Source organism: Cynocephalus volans, chromosome 3 (assembly GCF_027409185.1).
Source record: "Cynocephalus volans isolate mCynVol1 chromosome 3, mCynVol1.pri, whole genome shotgun sequence".
Classification (NCBI taxonomy): Eukaryota; Metazoa; Chordata; class Mammalia; order Dermoptera; family Cynocephalidae; genus Cynocephalus; species Cynocephalus volans.
The window spans coordinates 105,134,235-105,147,185 of NC_084462.1; the positions used below are offsets into that span (position 1 = coordinate 105,134,235).

The following is a 12,951-nucleotide window of genomic DNA, read 5'->3' on the forward strand; positions in this document are numbered from 1 at the left end:
AGATGAATAACACATAGGTAAATTTTCTGCAATAAAAGTACATTCCTAAATAAGTAAACCCAAGGCAACAGTTGACAAAAAGGTAAAGAAAGTAGTTTTATTTTAAAATAAATGCCAATAAATCAACTTACAAAGTAATTTTATCAATGTGAACTATTTTAAAATAAAAATAGCGACTCAACAGACATGCATGAAATTGTACCCTCATTCATTGAAATGAGCACACCTCCAAACAAGTTAATATGAGGGCAAATACACAAATATATACAAATAAATACACATACTCAAATAACAAGCCACAGATCACCCACCATTTTCCAAGACCAAAATTTTCACAGAAATGCACTAGCAAATACAGCAAAATATCAGTGTAAATGAACATACTTACATATACATATATACATAAATACCAGAATCCAAATTGACATGCTTACATATAACACAGGTGCTTATATATTTTGGCATAAACACATAGCTCAGTCAGAAACAGTACAGACAGAAACAATAATGTCATGACCTTTTCACAAGCAATGAAAATTCAACAGTTCAGAGTGAAATTAAGATTAACAAAATGCTCGTGCTTTAAATAATAGAAACAATGAAACAGGACTCTAAAGCCACCATCCCCCACACTGCCACTGAGTTTTTTATAAATTGAAAATGGGAAGACAACTTCAAAGACTTAATATTAATAGTACAGGGAGATTGGCGATTTCTTTCTAGAATAAAGATTATTTGCTAAATGAAATCACTGAAAGTGAACACAGAAACACTCTGTAAAGTGAGCTAAATTCTTTTTACTTTGAAGGCCCTGCTAGAGACTTGCTGCTGCTCTAATTCATGACTTGGAGAAGCAAAACTAAAAAAGTTATTGCTAGGTTCGGGTGCTGTGGGAGAACCCGAAAAAAATGGTCTGAACTGAAAATCTCCGTCTCCACCACCCCGATTTCGAACTGGTGTATCATCCAAAGGAAACTTGGAATTGTTGCCTAGGAAAAAAAATAAGGGCAGAAATTAAGCATCTATTTTCTCATATATATTTAGGAACAAAAAGACAAAAGTCGTTCAATAAATATTTTTAACAGAACTCAATTTCTATGAAATGGATAAAATATAGACCTAATATTGGATAAAGAAAAGAGCTATGAGAGCCCCCTGCCACAGCATATACTGCACCATCTTTTGTAATGCAGTTTCCACTGATGGCCATGATCTCATCACCAAAAGTAATTTGACAATGAAATATGGTTTTAGTAGATCTAGAATTTACAATATCATAATTTTATTTGTTATCTATTTAATCTACTTCCCAGGAATTATTTAAAAAATGTAGTATATATAATCTTTTGTCCCAGGTTCTTTAAAAATAATTGTAAAATGTTGCAATAAACATTATAGAAAATATATGACACGTATGAAATATTGGTATGTACTCATGACCCAATACCAATTAGCATAGCCTTAAGAAAAATCAGACAATAGATTTGACTAAATGAGCATTTAACTACTTCCACTAAATTCTACCTTGGCTGACAGGTTTTAAAGGAATAGGTAACTAAAGGAAAATGCTGACTATATCTGCTTCAAGCTAACAGGTAAAAAAGTGGAATGAAAAAGAACTGGTGAATATGAAAGGAATTAAAATAAACGTAGACAGTGATGAGAAAAAAATAACATGTACAGTGCCCATTTACAATAACACTTTGACTAAATTAAAGTTTGATTAACTGAAAGTTAAGCAGAAACTTATTTTTGTTTCAAATCTTATATCTGTTATTCTTCATCTCATCACTTTGCACCTTTTCTAGGACATCATCTCTTCCTCCACTAAATCTTTTTCCTCAGCCTATAATAAATATCAAAAAAATGAGTATTGAGGAGAGTCCAACAGAAGCAGCTTCACTTTTTTTCTATGCCAAAGACAATTTATATTAACAGCATATTAACAGCATAGCAAAAATTGGATTCTGTTGCATCAAGAATAGCATAAAGGGGAGAACTCAAGAAGAGATGAGATTCATTCCATCTTCAAGGCATATAACAAGTAGAAAAGAGCTGGTATCGTCCTAGATTGTGAACTTTCAGAAGCCAATAATCCTATCCGGATAATCTTTATATCCTCATTGCTTAGGATCATGCCTAACAGCCTGGCATATAAAACATACAGTCGTGCACCACATAATGACATTTTACTCAATGACAGACTGCATATATAACAGTGGGCCCATAAAATTACAATGGCTATACCATACTGCCTAGGTGTATAGTAGGCTATATCATCTAGGTTCGTGTAAATACACTCTATGATATTTGCACAATGATGAAATCACCTAATGATGCCTTTCTCAGAATGCATCCCCATCAAGCAACACATGACTGTATTTGACAAATATTTGATGAATGTACAATGAATAAATGAAAGAACAAACCAACTAAACAACTAACAATAACTTAAGAACTGTGAGGTCAATATTGGCACAGGAAAGAAACTGAAACATGGCCTTCTCGGAGGATAGCAAATGGTTAAGAGTGTAGGCCCTAAGATAGGTCTGTGACCAAGTTACTTAATTTTCTGTGCCTTAGCTTTCTTATCTGTAAAATAGGTATAATAACACCTACCTCACAGAGTGTTGTAAAGTACATGAATACATGTAAAACACTTTTAATTGTGCCTAGCACTTAATAAGGAATCAATAAACGGCAGCTATTATAATCATTATGACCACAATTAAGTAGCTTTTAACCTAAAGCAGCTATTTGCGAACTTTTATTTTGAAGAGATTAACTCTGATTGAAGGTTTAATTTAAGCAAATGTAAGCAAATACAATAGTTAAAAGCAATTATGTACAGGTTGAGAGACACGGATGAAGTATCCCTAGCCTACCATGATTCTAGACCCCTGGAGTCTTCACTCACTGCTTGGAACTGTACACAGCACAGTAGGAAAAATGATTTATTTAAAAAATAGATACTGGAGGGCCAGCCCGTGGCTCACTTGGGAGAGCGTGGTGCTGACAACTCAAGTCAAGGGTTAAGATCCCCTTACCGTTCACCTTTAAAAAAAAAAAAAAAATAGATATTGGGTATCCCATGTTCTTTCTTACCTGATGGGAAGCCAAAAACACCAGCCTGTGTGATCATGGATGGTTCAAGGGTGCTTTCTTGGTTAGTAATAGTGATGTTTCGTAGTCTGAGGCTATCATAGAGGCCTTGGAGCTTTTGATACTGGCGATTGCGCTCCATAAGCTTCTCAGAGATGTCACTGAACTTTTTCTTGTATTCTTCGAGCACTTTCTTCATGGAGGTGACCTCCCCTTTCATAGAGGTCAATTCTACATCTTTGCTCTGTATTTGCTGAGTATATATCTTCTCCATCTGTTTCAAATGGCCCTCAGCCTTGCTGAAATTGTATTCTTGATAGAGACGCTCCTGATGTACCTGTCCCAAGAAAGAAAGCAAAGATTTTTAAGGTAACAAGTACAAAGCTATATATTATAAAATGTTATAAAAACACAAAAGGAAAAGAAAGATGCTTGTATAGGGGTTATTACTTTAACATTTAGAACCAAGTTAAGAAGCAATCAGGATACACAATGAGGCGATTATTATAGAAAATTAGAAGTTATATTACTAAATGCATAGAAAAAAATCTGGAGGAATGTTCTCAAACCACTGCCATGATACTACCAAAAGAAGTTTTTGTCTTACTTTAAGTGACATGTATTCCAAAGGTTTTTAAGAAATATAATCCCATTTTTCAAGTAATCCAGAGTGTGAAGAACAGACTCTAAGACAGCCCCCCATCATTCCTGGATCCTAGTATTTACACCCTTTATTCCATTCCCTTGAGTGTGGGTGAAACATGTGACTACAATACAGCAATAGTGATAGGATGTCCTTTCACAAGTACATTATGTAAGACTATTCTGTCTTACTAGGAGACGCTCTCCCTTGCTTGCTTTAAGGAAGTAAGCAGCCATGTTGGGAATGCCCAAGAGGTAAGTAACTGAGGGCAGCCTCTGATCAGTAGCCAGCAAAAAACTGAGGTCCCAACAAATATAGACACAGATGTCACACCCTTCACAAAAATTGATTTGAAACTATGAGATAATAATGTGTGCTGTTTTAAGCTACTACATCTGTTGTTTTAACCACTAAGCTTATTACACAGCAATAGACAACTACCACACAGAGAAGTCAATTTTGGCTTATCTTTGAATTTCCTTTCTTTTAACTATTGACAGAAAATAAAATACGAGCACTCCTTTTTTTTTAATTTGCCCATTCTAAATACTTTGATGTAATTCCACCAATTCTGAGTTATCTGTCCCTCCTTTAGGGTCCCATCATACTCTGCACTTCCCTTATCACTGTGGGTATTAAAAATGTATTGTAAATATCCAGTTGTGTTTTTTGTTTCTTTTAATTTTTATCACCAGTAAACTGTAGTCTCCTTGAGGCACATGTCTTATATATACCAAGCACCTAAGAGTTGCATAAAATATAAATGTTTCCTAGTACTCAAATGACTAAATAGGAAAATAAATAAAGAAAAACACACTTCTGGCTACCTTTATTAACTCATTCACTGGTTTCCACCATATCTTAAAATATGAAAACAATACCACATACACATGTTCAATCAATACCACCCCCCAAATAAGAATCTTCTTTAAGATACAACTTCTATTCATTCAGCCAATAAGTATTTATTAAGACTTAACACCAGTAACTATGATGGTAACTGATGACTCAGAAACGTATAAGAATCAAAGCCAGACCTTAAAAAACTCTCTTAACGGGCCGAGCCCGTGGCGCACTCGGGAGAGTGCAGCGCTGGGAGCGCGGCGACGCTCCTCCTATATGGGAATGGCCGGTGCACTCACTGGTTGAGTGCAGGTCACGAAAAAGACAAAAAAAAAAAAAAAACTCTCTTAACTACAGTAGATGAACAAGTATGCAGATAATTACAAAACAACATAAATAATACAATAAAGATAAGCATAAGAAGATATAGGAGCACATAAGAGGGGCAACTTACCCAGAAATACATAATAAAAATATTTACTTAACAGGTGACATATATCCTTAAGAAGCATTATTATAAATGTATATGTAATATATAACAATATATTCAAGGACACAATTAAAGTTCTCCACAGGAAGGTCTAAGGTATCAAAGGCAAAAATCATAAAGTGAAAGAGTTAAGGATGTGACTTTGATGACAAGAATACTTATCACAGCACTTTAAAATAACTTAGAAACAAATTATGGTACAATGCAATCATTAAAATTATGATTACATCAAATACACAAAAATTCTAAACTTCTATATGTTCAAACAACTCATTTAAGACAAATAAAAGATAAGAGAAAAAACATTTCTAGGAGCATATGATTTATGCATAGAGAATTCTTACAAATCAGCAGGAAAAAAAACTGCAGCAAGTGGAATAAGCCAAGTGAAATTGGCAATCCAAAAAAGAAAAAATACATGAAAAAAAATGCAAGAAAATGTATTCATCTGAAAGTACCCAAGAAATGAGTAAAGAGCAATAAGATTCTATTTTATCCATATCTAATTGGTGAGTAGAAAGTATGGAGAACCAACCACCTTCACACACTTCTTGAGGGAACACAAATGGATATGCCTTACTGGAGGACAATTTGAAAAAACACATGTATTTATCCACTTTCAGGAATTTAATCATAGCTGATAATAAAGTTTGTGAATTTGATGATAAGAATGCTCATCAAAGGATTTTTACAGTTGATTAGAGCATGGTGTTAAAGGTCAAGGGTTCCGGTCCCCTGACTGGCCAGCCACCAAAAAAAACCACATTTTTTAATGACTTGGAAACAAATTATGATACAATGCAACCATTAGAATTATGATTATAGGATACATAACTGAAAAAATATTTAACAAAATATTCACACCAGACATAATATATTGTCAACTTTAGCCATAAAAACTGTATGTGTGGGGAAAAAAAAACAGAGAAATTTTTAAAAATACAAAATAAAGAGAAACTGTATGTGTGATATTATACTATTTTTGTACAGAAAAAAATGTAGGTTTACATACAAGCAGCCCTCTGTATCCGCGGGTTCCACAGATTCAACAAACCACGAATCAAAAATATTGGGGAAAAACCAAAAAATAACAATACAACAATAAAAAATAATACAAATTTTAAAAATACAGTATGACAGCGATTTACATAGCATTTACACTGTATTAGGAATTATAGGTAATAACAGAGATGATTTAAAGTATATGTGAGGATATGCACAGGTTGTATGCAAATACTAAGCCATTTTATATGAAGGACTTAGGGATCCGCAGTTTTTGGTATCCACCGATGTTCTGGAACCAACATTCCACAGACACCAAGGGATGACTATATACATATGTTTTATATATATATATTTATGTGCAAACAAAAATATAAATACTGGTAATCTCTGAGTGATGGAATTACGGGTGGCCTTTTATCTTGTTAATTTCAGATTTTCAACAATAAACATTACTTTTGGAAAGAAGAAAAAAAATTTTTTTAACAGCTGGCTGGTACGGGGTTGGCCTTGGTATTATAACAGCACTGCGACCTACCAACTGAGCTAACCAGCTAGCCCTGAAAACAACTTATTAAAAAGTAAATTTTCCACACATTCATAAAAAATAAATATAAAATAATGAAGGAAAAATATTAGAAGTTCCCACATATGCCTCAAATCATACTCTTAAAATAAACTAGCCTAAGCACTAACCTGATACGTCCAGAAGGCCAGTGCTCGGGAGCTAATGTCCAACACAATTTCTGGTCGCAGTCCTGCCAATACCATAGCTTTATATTCCTCTGAAGGACTGAGTTCTGTGCGGACAATATCTAGCTTTCCGGAAAGAGTACTGCTGCAGGCAGGGCAGATTGCTGGTGAACGACTAAACTCACCACTGCCATGCTGATCACAGAAAATGTGAGAGCAGGCAGTGACCCATGCATAACCAGAGAGTTTGATGCGACACTTTCGATAATTACAAAGCAACATATCTTCACACAAAGACATGATAGGATAGTGAGTCCTCCAGATGCTGAAGAAATCCTAATAAAAAGTAAGTAAAAAAGTAATATGTCAAATTGCAATGAAAATTAAATAAATAAAATATGCATGTTTTTATTGTGATAAAATAATGTACATTTTATATTTTTGTACTTACTATAATCAATATTTTATAGACTGGCCAGTTAGCTCAGTTGGTCAGAGAGTGGGGTTATAACATCAGGGCCACATGTGGTTTGGATCCCAGTACCGTCACCTGCCAAAATATATATATAAATATTATATTAATTTCAGTCACTCAATAATATTAATTGTGGTGTGTCTTTGTGCAAACCACTACAAAGGCCATGAAAAAAAAATTTTAAGGAAACAGTTAAAGACACAGATGGTTCCAAATCTTACTACAGTCAAAAATAATATACAATATTTACAAAGTGAAAACAAGTAAAAATTAAATCAGTGTTTTTTGCCATTCCTCAATACCTAAACAAAAATCCAAATTTGCTATCCATTCACAAGGTCAAGGGTTTGGATCCCCTTACACGCCATCCACAAAAAAAAAAAAAAAAAAAAAAAAATTATCCAGTCATACTTTGCAAGAATATTTTAGTACCACATCTCACGCTTGGCAAACAAAAAAGTCCAGGCACTGATTTCAAACATTCTTAAATGCAAAGTATTTTAAGCTACATTTTTAGGTTTTTCATAGATGCTAATTTCTCAGATTCTTTATCTGTGATTTTATACTTCATTTTTTTAAAAAAAGAGTAGCTCCCTGCTAGTATTAAATGAAAACTAACCTAATTCATCCAAGTAATGGACCATTATGAAGCCTGAAAATCTGCATAAAACCTGCTTTTATGCAGATTTTTTGCCATCAGTCAAACAATCCACCTTTTAATATGAATACTATTTTAAAACGTTTGCAAAAAATAAATACATTCTCTAGGTTAAGTTACTTTTGAAAAAAGTGTTTACTCACGTCGGAGTTTTACTCACCCAAAATGGGCAGCAATATTCTGGCATACAAAAACAAGTCACGTTTTGTATAAAATAATAGTGACATACCAATGATAAACCAAGCAAAAATGCTCACATTTATTAAAGAATGTTGTTGCCTTGGTCAAAGGCTCTCACACTTTTACCCCAAATGTCCCCACCGAGTGAGTTTCCACAGGTATATGTCACCTGGCAGCCAGTTAAAAGGCCTATTTTACTTCTAGCAGGGTAATGGACACAGGGGACGCAGAAGAGCTGGTAACAGTTTTGAAGCTGAGCCCTTTTCTTAGGCAGAGCGAGAAGTGCAGCTAATTCCAAATTTTCCACAACGTGGGGGAAAGAGCCAATTTAGCGCGCTGTAGAAGTTGAGGGGCAAGTTTTAAGATAATTAGACCTACGGAAACTTCACTGCGTATCTGTAGCCCTGCTTTCCCGGTTCGACGAAGAAATAACAACGACAACAACAATACAAATAAAATACTCAATCTGAGACGCCAAGAAAAAGCGCGGGAAAACGCCGTTGCCTCTGAAGCTGCACTCCCAGCGAGTATCTGCTGTGCTCATAAACACTACGTCAGAGAGCGCGTGCGCGGAGTTGCCCCTGGGCCTGCTGGGTATCCCGCTCAGGGACGCACGTCGCTGTGGATTCTGGGACCCCTCGGCTATGCCGCCGGGACTTCAGGCGGTGTGTACACAAGACAGGCAAATCTCCGGCACTGTGAGGGCGCGAATCCAACTGTGGCTGGAGTAGGTTTCCCCCTTTGGAACCCTGGAGACACTGTCACTGGATGCCCTGAATTCTCCTGGACTAGCACAATAGTAACATCCTACTTATCATGGGTATATCTTTTGAGAAGAAAGGTCCATTGGCTGAAACAGAAGCGGGGAGGGGCGAGAACTGAGAAGGAAGCAAGACCAACCTGAGCCCCAGCCTCTGGGTACACGCGGGTTTTTGTCCTAGGAACATTTTGGAAGTTCCAGCCAGGCAGCACAGGCTTTATAAGTATCACGAGAAATTCCCAGAATTGTGATACCTGTAATTGGAGAGCTGTCACCTCCATGTTGAGGTAGATTCTGCCATTTTATTTTTTATCCATCTTGGAATAGACATCTTTGCATTAACACATCCTCTACATACGCGAGGTCTTCAAAAAGTTCATGGAAAGATTCGTATTATCTTTTAATTCTATTTTTCCACGAACTTTTTGAAGTGCCCTCGTATTACAGTACGAAAAAAAGATATGATCTCATTTAAAGTTCGGAAACACAAAGCATTCAAATTCGACTGGTACCTGACTTTGTGATCCTAGCCAAGTTACCTTTGTACTGCAATATGATCCCTTCCTGGAGATATATCTAAGTTAATACATACTCTGCATTAATTCATTTTAACTGCCACATTCTGCAAATACACCGCAATGTATCCATTCTTCTAGTGGACATTGGTTCCAGGTGTTTACAATTAAAATCAATACTACAATGAATCTTCTGTACATGTCTCCTTGACAAGAATGTCTGTAAAACATAATACTAAGAGACTTGGTTAGTGTATAAGCGTCTTCAAATAAACTAGCTGTTGCCAAACCACTCTCCAAAGTAATACCATAAATTTCGCTGCCCAACAAAGTAAGTCCAGTCTCAGCAACGTGCAGAACTGTCAGGTTTGTTTTGTTTTGTTTTCATTTTTACAGTGCAATGGTATCTCAATATTGTTTTGTGCAGTTCTTTGATAACTAGTGAAGTTGAGCGTTTTTTTCATGTGAATGACTACTCAGGGATCCTCATCTGTGAATTGCCTGTTCATATCCTTTGATTATTTTCTTGATTTGTATGGAGCCAGTTACATGGCATGCAAACCTAAGTTTGAATTTTAGTGTACACAAATTTATCAACTTTTCCTTTTTGTGCTTATGTCTACTCCAATGTCATATCCTATGCTTTTCAAAAGTTTTAAAGTTTTGTTTTTCATACATAGATCTCTAATTCATTCTTCCTAATAAAAGGAATCTGAAAAACAATAAGATTTGTGAAGTGACAGTGACTATAAGTTTCAAGAATGCAAACACATTCCAACATCACTCTTTGATGAAATGGCAGTCTTGTTTCATTTTCGGGTTATATTTAACATGCAAGGGGTACAATACACATCAAAATATTGGAAATGGTGTATTTCATTTGCTTTTAGCACGAGATTTAATAGTTACTATCAACTAAACAAAACAAACGACCACAAAGGCAAATCTACTCAGAATAACAAAATTATAGATATGAAAATGTTTCCAAGAGAATCTATTTATAAAAGTAGTTTAGAGATATTACAATAAAGAAAAAGCATTAGGTTTCAAGTAGTTGTGCTATACTAGAACAACAAATAGAAGTAACTTCCTCACTGTTTATTTTGATACCTTGTTTTTATAGCCAGAAACTGAGAATTCCAACAAAAAGTTTGACACCTTGAAAACCTAATATATTTCTTATTTCTGAAAATGTTCAGCTCATTTGTTTACTATTTTTACACAATCTACTGAATGTTCATGAATTGTATATTATTCGTGAAGTGATTTCAAGGGGGTTTGATTTCTAAACTCTGACAACACAATTTGTGCTTACATATCATTTATACCATTTCATTGCAGGTTACTACTTTCATCTTTCAAAAATGGTATTTTTACCATGAAGATTGATTCTGATCTTGCATAGATATTCTAAGTACCTATCAGCTTATATTATGAGCACTTATATACAACATTTCTCTTGAGAGTTTCAGAGATAGTAACACTCCTTTCTATTATCTTTGAATCCTGGGCTGTTAGTATCATCTACTCTAAAACCCATTTGATACTTGTAGTTGTTTGAATAGAGGAATCTTAATCTAAAGAATAGGTTTCATACTCTGGCTAACAGAAGTTATTACAGTTGCATACCATTTGTGTGATTTTTGTATAATCACAAGTATTAAATGTCATTCCAAAAACACAGTGAAGCATACCAGACTTCCAATATTTGGATGTGTATTTTGTACTTCTTACATGTTAAATATACTCTCATGGACGTAAAATTTAACCAATACAATTGAGAAAATTTCAACGTTAAACATAAAGAAGATAGGGGCAGCCTGTGGTTCACTTGGGAGAGTGTGGTGCTGATAACACCAAGGCCACAGGTTCGGATCCCTATATAGGGATGGCTGGTTAGCTCACTTGGGAGAGCGTGGTGCTGACAACACCAAGTCAAGGGTCAAGATCCCCTTACTGGTCATCTTTTTTTTTTTTAATTAAAAAAAAATAAACATAAAGAAGAAATAATGACTTTTTAACCACACCTGAATGGTATGTACAACTTAAATCAATGATAAATATCTATTAAGGTTATAAATAAAATGTTCATAATAAAAGATTTCCTATTAAATACCAGTAAGCTTTTATATATCTATTCCTTACATATATAATTTTTGCCATTCTTCATTGCGTCATAATCAGATATTAAGAATTTTAAGTAGACTCATAGGTATTCAGATAGTTTAATGTACCTATATATACATTTTACATCTGAATCAAAGTTTAAATCCCAGTTATTCCATGTAAATGTCTTGCTAAAATGCTATTAAAATGGTTGCCATTTCCAGGGATTTTTTTTAAAAAGTAGATTTCGATTCAATTCACTTCCAATAGTTTTTGTTTATTCTGGGCCAGGCATTAGGGACAAGGAAGGTATCCTGCTTTCGTGAAGTTTACAATCTAGCAAAGGATCTAATGCTAGAAAATAATATTTTACTCCTTCCTTTGCCACCTCTTATATTTTTGCAAGCTGATTCTATAACGTTGTAAGGTCGCCAAGGAAGGAGATGCTAGCCGGGCAAAGGATGGAAAAAGATTTTATTAGCAAGCAGCAGCAGAACTGCCGGGCTGAGCCGAAAAATGGCGTCAGCACCGAGAGGCAGTTTGGTGTCTTTTATAGGGTTAAGATTAACATCTGGCCTAACCGAGGGAAATGGTTACAGTGTTCCACTCTGGGTACTGCCTGTTCAGCCTGCTCATGGGAACAGAGACTTAGGGAAACAAATTTAGACAAACGAAACTGAAGGACAGGGACTTTTCTAAAAGTCAGGCTCTCATTTTCAGGGACCTAACAAAAACCATTCTGAAAAGTCAGCTTCCATCTTTAATTTGAAGAATCATCTACCTTCGTGCTGCAAAGAAAAAGTTATTTTTAAAACTTCCCTGAAATGTTTATGAACAACCATGCTAGAATACTGACTAAACCATTTAAAATTTCAACATGAATGACTTCAGAGTATGTTTAAGTAACTCCCATAATCAGTTGACTACACTCTTTCTTTCATAACCTTAGATCAGAGCTATTCAAATACTACTGCAATCAAAGCGTTCTCTATAAACTACATCCCTGTGTTTCAAAGTTAAGTTTCCTCTTCCTTTTTTTTTCAAATCACAAGTACATTTTCTTAATCTCGTCTAGAATCACCACCTGCTTTGAAATTGTTTGACTTTGCAAAAATCAGAAGGCACTAATGGACAGCCAACCCATCCCCTGAGTAAAGACAAGCCAGCTAGCTTTGATATGTGATGGACCAAAATCCCACTGCTTAAGGCTCCACACAGTGAGAGGAACAGCCATCAAAGTTTATCTCCAGCCATATTATTTTAAGAAACATTTATTAAAAATATAGACATCAAGAGAGTCTTGTAGAATAGGAATCATTACATCTAAATAAGAAATAGAAGACTAAAGGAAAAAAAAAAGAAGAGACCATTAAGGATACATCCAGCTAGACAAAATGACTAATTTGATGAAAAATAAATAAGTTAGTGCCAAAATCAAAATTAATCAATTAAAGAAAATGTTATTGAAACAATTATATAAATAT

At 34.9% G+C, this 12,951-nt stretch overlaps 1 protein-coding gene and 1 non-coding gene across 2 annotated transcripts; both read right to left on the bottom strand.

Annotated features, from left to right (window-relative positions):
- Positions 1–734: 734 nt before the first annotated feature.
- CCNB1IP1 (cyclin B1 interacting protein 1) lies at positions 735–7,073 on the bottom strand. Its single transcript, XM_063092294.1, has 3 exons — positions 6,777–7,073; positions 3,106–3,439; positions 735–989 (listed from the first exon to the last, which is right to left on the bottom strand). Exons 1-3 carry the CDS (start codon positions 7,071–7,073, stop codon positions 787–789), a joined length of 834 nt encoding a protein of 277 aa, XP_062948364.1. The 3' UTR covers positions 735–786.
- A 5,487-nt stretch (positions 7,074–12,560) lies between these two features.
- On the bottom strand, positions 12,561–12,703 carry LOC134374443 (small nucleolar RNA SNORA79). The gene has a single exon (XR_010023288.1). It is a non-coding gene; the product is annotated as a small nucleolar RNA SNORA79 (small nucleolar RNA).
- Positions 12,704–12,951: the final 248 nt, after the last annotated feature.